Source organism: Erpetoichthys calabaricus, chromosome 9 (genome assembly GCF_900747795.2).
Source record: "Erpetoichthys calabaricus chromosome 9, fErpCal1.3, whole genome shotgun sequence".
In the NCBI taxonomy this organism is placed as follows: domain Eukaryota; kingdom Metazoa; phylum Chordata; class Cladistia; order Polypteriformes; family Polypteridae; genus Erpetoichthys; species Erpetoichthys calabaricus.
Genome location: NC_041402.2, coordinates 109,671,358 through 109,687,871, shown reverse-complemented (window position 1 = coordinate 109,687,871; position 16,514 = coordinate 109,671,358). Strand labels below are relative to the sequence as shown.

The 16,514-nt window shown below is 37.5% G+C and overlaps 1 protein-coding gene across 1 annotated transcript in view; it reads left to right on the top strand.

The window, feature by feature from the left end:
* tdrd12 (tudor domain containing 12) overlaps positions 1-16,514 on the top strand; it is a 725,767-nt gene that overhangs the window by 171,171 nt on the left and 538,082 nt on the right. Inside the window, exon 8 of the mRNA XM_051932225.1 lies at positions 13,425-13,489. Within this exon, the coding sequence (XP_051788185.1) occupies positions 13,425-13,489 (65 nt within the window). The remainder of the gene's footprint in view (positions 1-13,424; positions 13,490-16,514) is intronic.

Below are 16,514 nucleotides of genomic sequence, written 5' to 3'. Positions count from 1 at the left end.
TTTTTTCCTGAACGGCCCCTCATACTACATATCTACATATATATATATATATATATATATATATATATATATATATATATATATATATACACATCTCTACATATATATACATATATATATATATATATATATATATATATATATATATACATCTCTACATATATATACACATATATACACATATATATATATAGACATACATATATCTATCTATATAGATATAGATATATCTATATATATATATATATATATGTCTATATCTATATAGATAGATATATAGATATAGATAGATATAGATATATATATATATATATATATATATATATAGATATATATGTATATATACACGTATATATCTATATCTATCTATCTATCTCTCTCTCTCTCTCTCTCTCTCTCTCTCTCTCTCTCTCTCTCTCTCTCTCTCTCTCTCTCTCTCTCTATATATATATATATATATATATATATATATATATATATATATATATATATATATATATATATATATAAATCTCCGCGAAGTACTGCTTTTAAATTTTTATTAAGAAGAAAAGCAAACCTTTTTAAATTGAGGGAAAATATACCAATAACAAGTTGTTAAGGATCTGTTTTTTTGTGAAGCTGCCTTCACACAGCCTCTCCGCTGTTTTATAAACGAACGCCATATAAGGTCTTCATTTTTCGTTGCTTCGCCAATGGAAGCAGCCTTTTTATTTAATCCACGGGTTGTCCGCTGTTTTTTTGTTCGTTTATTGCGATTGTTATAGTTCTGTTTGTATACCACATTGTCAGTTCAGCACTCCGGTTGTAATATGACCAAGCCGTGCAAGCACACTCTTGCGAATGCAACATATAGTTGTACAGGAGAAAAGCAATCTTGCCTCAAATCAATGGCAACCTTTTGTATGTCTATGAACTTAATTTAAAGTTTAGGTGTACACGGTGCTTTGTATCCGAAGTACCTGCACTCATGCAAATGTCTGTATGCGTCAGTCGCTTCATATTCTTTTCCTACATTATCAGTTGTGTAATGTGTTTTTTGAACAGGTTTGATTCATCGAAGTGATCACTTGTGCTGCGTTCAGTCAGTTCACGTGAGCCGTTCTCTTGTGTGATGTTGCGATGTCCACGGCTTTATTTAATGTTAGCTAAGACCCGGCACTTAAAAGTTTCTCGCTACAGCAATTTTAACTCCGTTACAAAGTGATCCAAAGTCTCGTTTATACCTCGTGTCTTCTCATTAAACTAGAATGTCGTGAATATGGTATTGCAAACGGCAGCAGGAGTGTTTCTATAAACTTAATTTAAACTTACGGTTTACACCGTGCTTTGTTTCCGCAGTAGCTGCACTTATGAATATGCTTGTATGCGTCACTCGCTCGCTTCTTATTGTTTCGCTGCCTTCTCAATGTAATGAATGTTTTCTTCAGCGCTCTTTGGGGCTCTTCCTTGTTTTCTACGTACTGCGTTCACAGTCAGTTCACGTGATTACGTGGGAGGCGTGATGACGCGATACGCAACTCCGCCTCCCATGGTCATCGAGCTGCAGTCTATTACAGTATATGGACAAAAAGAGGTTCCAGTTATGACCGTTACGCGTAGAATTTCGAAGTGAAACCTGCCTAACTTTTGTAAGTAAGCTGTAAGGAATGAGCCTGCCAAATTTCAGCCTTCCACCTACACGGGAAGTTGGACAATTAGTGAGTGAGTCAGTCAGTCAGTTTTTATTAGTATAGATTCAGGAAAACATTTGTATCCAACGTTACATATACCCTGCTGTTTTTTTTTTTTCTAAGACTCTGTGAAGCGCTTTGAGCATGTAAAAGGTGAAATATAAATAAAATGTATTATTATTATCCATGGAGTGAGCAATGAAGAAAACAATTCACTCACTTTTATACTTTTCTATTAAGCATTTTATCTAATACATCACATCATCCATCCATCCATCCATTTTCCAACCCGCTGAATCCGAACACAGGGTCACGGGGGTCTGCTGGAGCCAATCCCAGCCAACACAGGGCACAAGGCAGGAACCAATCCCGGGCAGGGTGCCAACCCACCGCAGGACACACACAAGCACACCCACACACCAAGCACACACTAGGGCCAATTTAGAATCGCCAATCCACTTAACCTGCATGTCTTTGGACTGTGGGAGCAAACCGGAGCGCCCGGAGGAAACCCACGCAGACACGGGGAGAACATGCAAACTCCACGCAGGGAGGACCCGGGAAGCGAACCCGGGTCCCCAGGTCTCCCAACTGCGAGGCAGCAGCGCTACCCACTGCGCCACCGTGCCGCCCACTACATCACATCATCTGACTCTTAATATACAGAATACTATCATCTTAGCCAATTAACTACAGCCGCCAGTAACTCTGTATACACATTAATTGCATATTCTAAACATCGCTTTGTTAATAGCGGTGTCCTATGGGTTTTCCCATTGATCTTAACACCGGTTCATAATAGGGGTGTTTGGGCTTTCTGACTACTTTGTTCTTGTTTTTTAAGGGGGTGTTCATTACACATCATCTTCATTTTAACTTTAGCAACTATCTTGGTGGCTCCTCTAGATGAGGTCAATGCCTCATATGCCCAAGCTTTAAGCCACATATAGTTAACCCTTTAGTTACCTTCATTCCTTTTTCCTCATGCTTTTAATAATCCATCGTTACATCTTCATTTAAGTTTATGCTTATAAAGTTATCATGCATTGATTAAAAAATTAAAATTCTATATTAGGTACCAGGGTGAAATCTTTCAAGCAATTGTGAGACTTTAAGCTGGTGCAGTGGGCTCTGGGTTCCTCCTGGTGCAGAACAATGTCCGGCATCGTGTGGCAAGAGTATGTTGGCAGTTCCTGGATCATTAAGGCATTGATGCCATTGACTGGCCTGCATGTTCCCCATACCTGAATCCAGTTGTGAACCTCTGTGATGTTATGTATCAGTGCATCTGATGCTATAAAGTAGTGCCACAGACTGCCCAGGAGCTCTCCAATGCCCTGATCCAGGTCTGGGAGGAGATCCCTCCATCATCTCATCTGGAGCATGCCAAGCCGTTGTCAGGAATGCATACATGCACATGTGGGTTAAGTGCACTATTTAGTCATATAATGAATTGCCATGATGAAATTCATGCAAGTTGGATCAACCTGTGATTTTAAGTTTTTTCTTTGATTTTTGGCGGTATGTTGAATCCAGTCACCAGTGGGTTGGTCGTTTTGGTTTCCATTGACCGCTGTTACATTTTTTTTTTCCCTCAACGAATTACACAATATTACTCATTAAAGATTTTCCACTTGAATATTTTTTGTTCGAGATCCAATGTGTGATTTAAGTGTTGCCTTAATTTTTTTTGAGCAGTGTATATTTTTTGTAAAAATATTTAAATGATTACTTTTTCTCTTCTGGACCCTAATAATGTATATTTATAATTTTCTAAATATAAATTCCTGGTTATTTTCTAGGAATAAGATGAGAGAGAAAAAAATATTGACTGAGCATAAAAAATGTGTGGCAGATACTTGATTTTGGGTTATTTCCACATCAACTAATATTAACGACAAAATGTGCCATTTATTCAGATTAAGATTCAAAGCATGTAAAATGATAATGCCATAAAATAAACGTAACTTCTTAAAACAATATCTTGTACAAACAGTTTGTGGCACAGACATTTCACTTTCATAAATGTTTTCAGCACACCTAAATCTTTATAGTACAGTGGAACCTCGGTCCATGACCATAATTCGTTCCAAAACTCTGGTCGTAAACTGATTTGGTCGTGAACCGAAGAAATTCCCCCCATAGGATTGTATGTAAATACAATTAATCCGTTCTAGACTGTACGAACTGTATGTAAATATATTTTTTTTAAAGATTTCTAAGCACAAATATAGTTAATTACACCATAGAAAGCACATCGTAATAGTAAATTAAATGTAAAAACATTGAATAACACTGAGAAAACCTTGAACAACAGAGAAAAGTAACATTGCAAGAGTTTGCGCTATAGCCTTACGACCCGATCGCTGTAAACACTTTTTTTAAATGAGTTTTAAGCACAGGGGAAAAAAAGGAACATTTGAACAAATCCGAACTTTATTTAAAAACCAACCAAAAGCAACTAAGAAAGTAACATTGCAGGAGTTCACGCCAATAGCCTTACAACCCGATCACTGTAAACACTTTTTTAAATGAGTTTTAAGCACGGGGGGAAAAAAAGGAACTTTTGAAAAATCTGTAATTTAATAAACCACCAAGAAAAGTAACTGCAACTAATCACGCTACAAACCACTCGCGGTAAACACTTTTTTTTTAATGAGTTTTAAGCACAGGGAAAAAAATGAACATTTGAAAAAAGAGAAAAGTAACATTGCAACAATTCACGCTACGAACCGAAAAATGAACATTTGAAAAATCCGTAATACAAAAACTAACCATAAACCACCAAGAAAACTAACCTTGCATGAGTCGAGTTCTTGGATGAAGTGAGGAGGAACAATCCGGTCTTGTCGCAGTTGAAGACTTGTTGCAGGATATAGCCTTCGTCCTCCACTAATTTTGTGAAATTTTTCACGAATTCTTTCTCAGCTTCAGCGTCGGAACTACCAGCCACTCCATGCCTTACCACACTATGAATGCCACTTCTCTTGTGAAACTTTTCAAACCATCCTCTACTGGCTTTAAATTCATCACTTTTGCCACTTGTAGAAGGATAGTTTTGCAGCAAATCGCCATGAATCTTCCTGGCTTTCTTGCATAACATCGACTCGCTTACGGCAGTGGTCCCCAACCTTTTTGACAGCAAGGACCACTTTATTAGATGCAAATTTTTCCATGTTTGCATATAACAAAGACATATGCTTTGCATTTGCCATTCCAACAGATTGCACATCATAAACATTAACACTGCTATCTTTTTCTTGCGTCTGCCGTTTCTATAGGAGGGTGACAATGAGTTAAATTCCAATAGATGTTTTTCAAATGTTGACGAGCAATAAGCAAAAGATATCACAGAAAACCACAGAAAACAAAAACAGCAAAAAAAAAAAAAAACTACGAGGGAAGTTCGAAGAAAGAGATTTTTTTTTTTACAATGTTTCTGTTTGGGGATCTTTGTGCAAACGTGCACAACTGAGCTGTGACCACAGATCTAACTACTCTGTGGATGATTCATTCAAGCATTTCAAAGTCACTTCGTTGTAATGAAAGTATCTGCTGAATGTACTTTGTAGTAACGCGATTTCTATAGACTCGTGTCATATGGGGAAACTGTCAGGACCATAAAAATACATTGTTGTAATACTCTATCACCTCGGTCTCTCTCCTCTCTCTGTGCCGCTGCAAAGCCCCGCCCGCCGAGCGTTCTGAAAAGTCTGAGTGAGTCTCCTTTGCCGGCAGTTCTCTCGCGGCCCGGCTGTCAGACAGCTGCGGCCCGGTAGTGGGCCGCGGACCGGGGATTGGGGACCCCTGGCTTACGCTATCCCCCGCAAGTTGCTTCTCATTCAGCCACACTAGCAACAGTTTTTCCACCTCTTCCAGCACTTGAGGCCTCTGCCTGGTTAACGCTGGAACTCCTTTTGCAACATCAGCTGCTTTAATAGATTCTTTCTGCTTTAGAATAGTCAAAATCGTAGATTTTGACTTCTTGTACTCTGTGCCAAGATCAGTAACACGAACGCCACGCTTATACTTTTCAATAATTTCTTTCTTTATTTTGATTTCAATTTTCTGCAAAACTTTCTTCTCACCACTCTTCACTTGCTTAGAAGCCATGGTTAACTGCAAAAGCACACAAAATACTGTAGAGCACAAAGAGTTCACAGGTAAAGCACGCACGTCTGATTGAGAACAATGAACAGGGAGAGGCTGAACACGTGCTTAAATACAGTAATGGCGCATACGAACTGGAAGGGAAATGAAATAGAGCCCAAAGAGTTCACAGCGAAAGCAAGCATGCACGCACGTGCAAGCATGCACGTCTGACTGAGAACAATGTAACACGTGCGGAAATCATCGGCGCGCGCAAACCGAAAGGGAAACTGGCTTGTTCGTATACCGAGTGTGCGGTCATGAACCGAGGCAAAAGTTTGCTGAACTTTTTGGTCGTAAACCGATTTGTACGTGTACCGAGATGTTCGTGAACTGAGGTTCCACTGTACACTGTTTTTATTTTGTGCTGTAGTATTTTGGTGCAGATCAGTGTTATTTTTATATAGGTTTTACATATAGATGTGTAAGTAAAGATATATATCTATGTATAATTTAAAGTTTGATCTTAGAGTTTTACATGTATTGCACACCCCACATCCTCCATCTGTGATATAGAAATTGTGTCCAATATCAATACCTTTCAGAGTATTTACCACAGTTTGTGAATTTCAATTTTGTAACAACCCTAGTACCTAGTATTTAAAATTTTGATTCATATTACTGCTCCTTAATATTTTTATTATTGTCACTTAGTTGTTTTTGTTTTTGTGCCAGTTTTGTACAAAGACATACTCTTCCAGTTAAAATATTTATTTTCAGTTTTTGAATAATTAAGTAGTTTCAAAGCCAAATTTGTTACTTTATGTACCATGTTAAAAATGGTCCTTTTTTTTTTTTTTTGCACAATTCCCTGTCTTGTGTTAGATGCATTATTTACATATGTGGAGTTCTGTTGTTGAAACTATATATGTTATGGTTCTGAACCTAATTGTATTATAATTCTGAGAGAAGATAACCTCTGCGCATGGCAATAACAAGGTAAACACAATGGCCTATTGTTGATTTTTGATGTCCAATCCAAAACATTCTCCCCAAACTACAGAGTGACTAGTAGACCAAAAACAAATGCTGTTCAAGTGATCTTTGTGGTCGAAATTTAACATCTTATTAAAGTAGTACTAGGGTGTTGTACCGTGTTAGCCATTATGAATGTAGAGAAAAGCCAAGCAAAATGACACCTTGACAAGATCTTGCCTGAAGAAGGGGCCTGAGTTGCCTTGAAAGCTTGCATATTGAAATCTTTTTAGTTAGCCAATAAAAGGTGTTATTTTGCTTGGCTTTTCTCTACATCTTATTAAAGAAAGAAATGTCCTCTAACAGGACAAATCAGTAATCAGGCAGGAGAAAAGCTGTTCATTGTATCTTTTAATTACTCCTCGGCAAAATGCCTTGGAGAGAGCATTCTTCAAAAGCAGTCTGTTACAGCATTGTCAGAATGATCAGAGAAAACGTAGAATAGATTCATTTTATAAACTACTGAATTTACATACAGTGTCAATCAGTGCATATGTTTTACTCTGGTATTCATTGGTTTACACCCAAATGATTTATATAACATAAAAGTCTGCTATGTTCTGGTGGTTCTTATACCTTTGAGCTGCACTGCCACCCTTCAAATTTATGTGCATATAACAATTGTCTATTCTCATTTGTAGGACATCTGCTGATTTCTTAGTTATTCTTCAGTACATTTTGTATATTACATCAACCTTTCTTCTGGTGCATTATTTACTTGACCATCTCAGTATTTTTCCTGAACCAATGTTATTTCTTTAAGGTGAATGCTATGTTACCCTAAAATTATTCTTCCACATCTTATGAAGCAGCCTTATAATAAATGTTTACTATTCAGAGTTAGTGGTATTTAGATTTATGCTTTGCTTACCTGTTGTTAAAAAGAAACATCCTCCCTAATTTGGTAGGAAAAATGTGTTATTTAAGTGGTTCTTGGTTTGTGTTTTATTTGTACCACTTTTCACTGGCAGTGGAAACTTGGACACATCTGACAATTTTTTTGCTGGTGTTTTTTGCATTACCAGCAAGTACTTAAAGGAGATGTTAGTTTTACATAAAAAGTTATGCATTTGTGTCCTCACACATATAGTGGGTGTAAAGTAAACTACAATGATCCCTTGCTATATCGTGCTTCGTCTTTCGCGGCATCACTCCATCACGGATTTTAAATGTAAGCATATGTGAATATATATCGCGGATTTTTTCACTGCTTCGCGGATGTCTGCGGTCTACAGTACGTGTGCTTCCTCAGTTGATTTGCCCATTTGAATTGAAACAAGGGATGCATTTGAATTGAAACAAGGGACGCTATTGGCGGATGGCTGAGAAGCTACCCAATCAGAGCACACGGTTAAGTTCCTGTGTGCTGCTGATTGGCTCAGCGACGGAGTGTTGCATTAACCAGGAAGTGTAATCTCACTCATTTAACATTAACGTGCACAAGCGCCAACAGAAGATGCAAATGATTGCAGAAAAGGTAAAAGTTTTGGATATGTTGAAGGAAGGAAACAGCTACACGATGAGTCCACGATTCTTTTTATTTAAATGGAGGAAAAGCATATAAGATCTACGGCCGCAGTGTCTTTTAACCAGGGCGCAAAATGAGTTGCAAGTGGACGTGATAAGGCAGTAGTCTGGATGGAATCTGCTCTAGGGATTTGGATTGAAGAGTGATGGAAGAAGAACAACGGCGGTGCTAAACAGTCGCCTGAAGAGGCTCCTTTAGAAGAGCTGTAACGCTCTCCTTTGTTGTGCAGTAAAATTAAACTCATCGTTATCGGACAAGTCGTCGTGTCATTGTTGGTGAGTAACCATAATTAATTATTTACGTACAGTACTTATTACATGTACATAGTTTAGTGTCACTGTACACACATTTTACTGTATGCAATTTTTCTTGCGTTGTACGTATTTATTGCTGGTGGCCTGTCTGTCGTAATGGCTGTAACATATGTGATATCGGAGACGCTTGATATCTTTAAAATAATATTTAGGTTTTACTGTATGTAAACTGTGTTTACATACATAATTTCAACGAATCTTACCTAATATCTAAGAGAATACAAAGGGTTTATGCTGTATAATTGTGCGTGAAATATTTGTAATAGTGTGGGAGAGTTTATAAGGGCTTAAAATATATAAAAATAACCTTATAAACATATGGTTTCTACTTCGCGGGTTTTCTTATTTCGCGGGTGGCTCTGGAACGCAACCCCCGCGATGGAGTAGGGATTACTGTACTTTGGTGAATATTATTGTTTTGTTGTTGTTTATGCTCTTGATTGTATAAGTTTTGGTATTGTTCTTTGATCTACAGGATGTAATTTTCTCCTGATTTCTGATGTTTCTCATTATGTAGCCATTCATTATCATTAGGATGTTTCATGTTGTATTCATCAATTAATTATTTATCATTTGAGCATTGTTTGGCCCATTTAACATAAAAAAATGAATGTTTTAGAGAACATCAAATCCAAAATAAATGGTAAATGCTTATAAACGGGGCACAGAGGAAAAATGCAGAAGGTTTCCATCTGCATAATGAATTGGGCTACCTCCAACATAACCATGGCATTGAGAGAGATGGAAGAAAAATTGTCTATGAGTGGAACTATTAGGAGAAAAAAATACAAATCAAAATACAGAAACAAACCTTGCTTGGTTGCTAGTCACTATTGATAAAGAATCACTTGTGATGCTTTTTGGTAATGGGTCACCATTTGTTTCTTTCTATCATACATCAGTAGAGCAATACATCCTCATAACTGCTATTGTAATTATAAAGAGAGAGAGTATTTAATAGTTCAACTAGTTTTTTTTTAATGGCCCCTTTTTCCAAGAATACTTTTGTAATGTTTCAAATTAAACAGGTACAGACCTACATAAATATTGGCTTATTACATATAACTTATATAAAAGCATGTCGACATTTTAGGGTAAGGTGGCATGGAGTCACAGTTATTACCACTGTTGTTTTACTGTTAAATGGACCTGGTTTGTAATCCTGGTCCCATCTTAGTCATTGTATGACTGTTCAAAGTAATGAACAAAGTAACACAATGGCGCCTCTTTTAGGCTATGTCTTTGCCTTTGTCTTGCCCCGCTCATTGCGATTGTGGGATAATTTTGTGTTTTTTGTTTATTTTGTTACACTAGTCAAACATGTTTTTTCAGCCACTATAGTGTACGATCGCATTTCATTGATCAACATTATATCAGCAATGGAAAATTTTTCTCAACATTACAACTATACCTTTTTTCCTCTGCCATTTGTAAATGCTACGTTGTTCAGCAGCTTTTCCCCACTGTTGGCTAACGGCACCCAAGTCAACCTGCGGTTCCGTCAGAGGAAATGTGGAAAAAGGGCAGGTGTGCATGTGAGGTTTCGGCGTCTATGGCACTGTGTTTCTGATATGAATCTTTCATCTTTATCTGAGGATTATCGGAGCAGGCTGGCGTGCTTCAGACCTGTTCTGCTGGGATTACCTGACGTGTTGCGTCCCACTCCCCGTCCAAGATGCCGAGTTCACCGAGGGAGTAATCCAGGACTGCTCCGATCTATCACTTGTATTCCAGGAAATGCTGATTTGCTGTTTCTATGACTCTACCAGCTAAGGTAGCACTGATTAATGCACGGTCTATCACAAACAAGTCATTTATTTTGAATGACTTTTTTACTAGTCATAAATTGGATTTCCTGTTTCTGATGGAGACTTGGCAGCGTGATTCTGATTTTACTAATCTGATAGAATTGTGCCCTGAGGACTGCTCTTTCATTAGCATACTGCAGCACTCCGGCTGTGGAGGTGGGATCGCCATGGTTTTTAAGAAGTTGTTTTTATGTCATTCTGTTCCTACTATTTCATATAAGACTTTTGAACTTCAGATTGTTAAAGTTGGGAGTGTAACCCCAATATATTGTATTTTAATTTATCATCCACCTGGTGTGATTAGTCCTTTTATTGCTGATTTTCAAGATTTTGTATCCACCATTATTAATACATAATGGATAGAATAATAATGCTTGGTGACTTTAACATCCATGTGGATGATATTTCATGTAGTGTGGCTTTAGAATTTCTGTCTATCATGTAACATGTTGTTGGCCCTACCCATAGTGGGGGGCATAAATTGGTTTGGTTTTTTTTCTTATGGAGTTTAGCTTGAATGATTTTACGTAACCTTTAGTGATCATAAGTGTGTTTTGTTTGACTTATCTTCAAATTTAGAGTTGTCACCTTGTGTTAACTCTGGACGTGCTCATTTCATTAATGAGTCAGTGATTAATCAGTTTGTTGATTTGTTTGTGGCAACTGATGCTGGCGGTAATGTTGATCTTTTGAGTTAGCAGTTCAATGTTTTAATGACTGTAGTACTGGTATTTTGAATATGATTGCTCCTCTTAAAATCAGGCAGCATTCTGTTACCCACTCAGTTCCTTGGATGAATGACTCCATTTGTAATCTCAGGTGTTCCTGTTGAAAAGCGGAGCACCTATGGAAGTCTACTAATCTGGAAGTTCATTGTTTGTACTTAAAGGATTTACTTGCTTCTTTTAATTCTTTGGTTAGAGATGCTAGAAATATCTTATTCAGACTCACAAGCGTAATCCCAAAGTGCTGTTTGATTCTATTCACAATATTATTTCTCCATCTCAATCTATTACTCACTTTTTTCTGATAGTGACTATAATAATTATCTTACATTTTTTTTTGGCAAGGTTAATGTTGTTCGGGCTGATATTGTTCCAGATGTCTTACCTAGTGGTCTCATTCAGTCATGTTCTGAGTCTTTTGTTTTCTCAGAAGTTTCACTTTCTGATCTTTCTGACTTGCACAGGAAGATGAAACCTTCATCATGTCCTACTGACTTGTTGCCACCGTCGTTAATGTTAAAATGTTACAGGTCTGTGCCTTTTGAATATCATTAATTGCTCCTTGAGATCTGGTGGTGTTCCATCGTATTTTAAACATGCTGTAATTCAATCACTGTTGAAAAAATCTAATTCTGATCCCTCTATTTTGAGTAATTACAGGCCAATTTCAAAACTGCCTTTTTTGCCAAAGTTTTGGAAAAGGTGGTTGAACAGCACTTTTGTGCTTTCTTAGAGGAGCAGCGGTTCTTTGATTCTTTTCAATCTGGTTTTCGGAGGCAACATTCTACAGAAACAGCTCTTCTAAAGGTTTTTAATGATCTTTTAATTGCTGCTGATGCAGGCCGATGCTTTGTGCTTGTACTGTTAGATCTTACCGCAGCTTTTGATACAGTGGACTATTGGATCTTAATTAATAGATTAGAGCTGTTAGGTGTCTCTGGCTCTGCTTTGTGCTGGTTCTTCTCTTACTTGTTGAGTAGGAGTTTCTCAGTCGGTGTAGCTGGCTTATCATCCGACTCTGCTCCTTTGACGTGAAGTGCCACAGTGCTCTGTTCTTGGACCTGTACTTTTCGCTTTATATATTCTTCCCCTATCACAGATTCTTAACTCTTTTAAGGATATCTTGTATCATCTATATGCTGATGATATACAGCTTAATTTTTCATTTAAGCCTAACCAAATTAATACTTTAGTCACATTGGTTGATTGTCTGTCTCAGGTTAACGACTGTCTCAGTAGCAACCTGCATTTGAATTCAGGAAAGACTGAGGTACTAATTGTTGCTTCTCCTGTTCTTCATTCTGAGATTAGTTTAACATTATCTTCTGTCTCTCCTGTTAAGTCAAGACTAAGTAACCTTGGGGTTATTTTTGACCAGTCCCTGACGCTTGATGAATATGTGGGATTGGTCAGCCGCTCGTGTTTCTTTCATTTAAGAAAGCTTTCAAAACTATGAAATACTGTTTCAGAATCAGAATTGGAGATGCTTGTTCATTCTTTTATTTCCTCACGGCTTGATTACTGTAATGCTCACTTTACGGGTTTGAGCAAGTCCTCTCTCTCATGCCTTCCAGGCTCCTAACTTGCGCTAGTCGGAGTGATCATATCACTCCCCTTTTGCACACACTGCACTGGCTTCCAGTGTTTTATAGAATTCATTTTAAAGTTTTGGTACTTAGTTTCAGAGCTTTGCATGGACGAGCTCCTGAGTACCTAACTAGCCTTCTCCAACGCCATACAGCTTGTCAGGCTTTCAGATCTGGGCAACAGGGCCTTCTAGTTGTCCCACGCACTCGGCTAAAAACCCGTAGGGATCCTGCCTTTCAGTCTGTGGCACCAAGACTATGGAATAGCGTGCCTTGTGGTCTGCGTGGAGCAGAGTCTGTTGATTCTTTTAAAAAACAACTAAAAACATTTATTTATAAACAAGCTTTTAATCAGTGCTGAATAGCTCGTTTGTTTATTTATTGTTTTTTTATTGGTTTTGGTTATATTTTGTTTTAACTGTTGTATTTGTACTGTATTTGCTGTTCAGAGCTCTGTGACCTTTTGTCTGTGAAGGGCACAATATAAATAAACTACTACTACTATTGATGTCTCTTCGTGCACTCTCACTGTCTTTTACTCACTGACTATAATAGCTTTCTGCCAGACACCTCACTCAAACTCATTTCCAGATTGTTAGTGGAATATATTGTACCAAAATAAACTGATCAGTTTTTCTAATATAGGGTTGTAATTCTCTGTTTCAGATTTACCTGGATGTGCAACATCATCAAAACATTTTGTGGATTCTTGTGAAAGAAAAATGCTGGAGGTGAGCTATTTTCCGGATCTTTCCTCAGTTAAATATATGGTTGCAAACTTCAAATTTTGTAATTGATAGTCGACTCCTACCATGGGTTGAAACAGTGAGAACTTGTCACAGGTGGGCCGGGATTACAAGTTTTTTCGTAGGCTTCAGGAATGCTAATGTTAAGGCTACATTTCGCACAAACATTAGGATGTTTATCTTCACAGAGAGAACCACAAACACACGGAATATGATGCCAAATAGTATTGCAGACAGTAGGACTTAAGGGACTTTCAGATCTAGACTTGATGTTTTTAAGAATAATTAAGTGAATAGGGCTGGCGAGCTTTAATGGGTTGAATGGCCTGTTCTCATCTAGATTGTTCTAATGTACTAAAAACTCTCTGAACCATGAGGTGAAACAGAGAATGTTTAATCACATGAAATGTTGTGAAACATAGTACTTGTGTACAAAGGTACCTACCTACAAAAGTACTTGTGGAAATATCAGGTAGTTTAAGTAAAAGTTTTACAAAAGAAAAGATGCTGGTGGTAGAGGTGTGAAGGAATTTAACACTAGAATTACCAAACCCTACGAAAAAACTGGTAAATCCGGCCCACCTTAAATCCTTTCGCACCTCTCCGTCAGTGTCTTTTGTCCTGTAAATGTGCTGATAAAGACAAGTAGCAAGCAGCCTGCTATTCCATCCCCCCACCACTGCATAACGTGCACAAAGTTCTCCCAGCCCATGCCTTGGTTATCTGGGAGTGAAGTGCTGGAGTTTTAGAGTGGAAATAATAGAGCATTATTTGGAGCACATGCATTTCATGTGTGTTCCGTTTCTTCAATAATTTGTGTAAACACATTGTTAAAACAGAAAGGTTTTTCATACTTTAGTAATAAATGACAAAATGTAGGCAAAAACTATATAATGTGTGAGCCCTGAAGTCCAAAGATCAAATAAACACATTCACAAAAGGTTCAAGGATGATACAACAGCTTCCGTGGCACAGTGGTAAGAATTGCTGACTTGTAATCAAGAGTCCCCGGTTCGATCTTGACTGCCTCTTATATTTACCATTTTCAGTAGTGAGCTGCTCTTATTGTTAATATTATACAATAAACACATACATTTGGTTTGCGTCTGTAATCAAAAATCATATATACCTATGTCTCTGTGTTTTCTTGTCAGTGCGGCTTTGACATCATGGATCTTAAGGTGCATACTAATTCAGCACGAGCAGGAACACTCAATAAAACTGAATGAAAAAAAAAAAATCAAGTGATGGTGAGATATGAAGAAGGCAGATTCACCAGCATTTGTGTGTCAGCTTTAATCCATCCAGATCAGAGAATGTACAGTTCCACTGCCTCAAAACACCACTCACATCTACAGTTATTCCCAGTTTCAAATAAAAACTAACAGCGTCAGATCCCTGAGTGGGGGGATGTGCGGTATTATGTATCATGATCGTGACTGAGAAAATAAAAGTGAAAAAAAACGCTAACTTTTACAAGTACTATAAATTTACACTGGCTTTTAGAGACACAAATCAAATGTATGTTTTTATTGTGTAATATTAACAATAAGAGCAGCTCACTACTCAAAATGGTAAATTTGCCGGGGAGCTGGTTTCGAACTCACGACCTCTGGAGTATAAGTCAGCGGATCTTCCTGCTGCACCACGGAAGCTGTCATATTGTACTTGCACCTTTTCTGAAAGTGTTTATTTGATATTTGGCCATCAGCATTCGCACATTATACAGTTCATGTCTACATTTTATTATTTATTACTAAAACATGAAAAACATTTGTCTTAACGATGTGTTTACTTAGATTGTTGTAGACACAAAACACGCATCAAATTATTTCCCCTTACAATTCTGGGTAGCTCACTCCCAGGTAATCAATCAAGGCAGGAAGAAGGCATGCATTTAAATTATGTTTGACATAAACGTAAACCCCCTGTCCAATTCTGTTCTCTCTGTTCTTCCTAAAAAAATGTTTACCACTTATGTTATACTCGTACCCATTTTGGCTAGTTTGCCAGGTTTCTGTTATTACTATAATGTCATAATTATTCTTTTCTACATACAACTCCATTTCCCAAGTTTTTTTTTTTTTTTTTTTAAACTTCTAGCATTAAGGCAAACTCTTTTTAATGTGTTAATCATTTTACGACTACCCTTTGGCTAAAACGTAGTTACTATGCATTCTTATTAAACCCATGCCCATTATGTATTAAGAGTATTTATGAAGAAAGATGAAATATCTATCACTTTTTGCAATTTGATAAAATCCTGACATTAAACCTAACAGGGAGAAATGTGCATTCATATGAACAGATATTTTTATTGGATAACAAAGTGGGAAAGTAGATTCTAGGTGTTCTTGCTAATCTAATATATATATATATATATATATATATATATATATATATATATAGTTTTACTGTCAAATAATGCAAAGAGTACGCAACACGTGTTTCGCCCTAATTCTGAGCTCATCAGGCATACACACTCACTGCACCCCCCTCTCAGGGAATCAAACCTCGGACGTCGGCGCTAGAGGCGAAGCCTCTAACGTTGCGCCACGGTGCGTGGTTCGTTCATTTGACAGCATGTAGATTGGGGTAATTACATTCATGGCATTTGTAGTCTGAATCACAATCTGATTGTATGGGTGGTTACCTACCAGGTAACGCTTGTGGTTGGTCAGCAAGTCGGCTAACCTCCACGGTGCCCTCTTTCAGTTGCGAGAAGCAGATCATAGAATGGTTGAAATAGTTTTACTGTCAAATAATGCAAAGAGTACGCCCTAATTCTGGGCTCATCAGGCGTACACACTCACTGCACCCCCCTCTCAGGGAATCGAACTTGCTTCCACATTTTGGAAGCAAAATGTACTTCCACAAAGTATTCACAGCTAATCACTTTTCCACATTTTGTTATGTTACAGCCTTATTCCAAAATGGATTAAATTCATTTTTTTCCTCAGAATTCTACACACAACACCCCATAATGACAATGTTAAAAAAGTTTACTTGA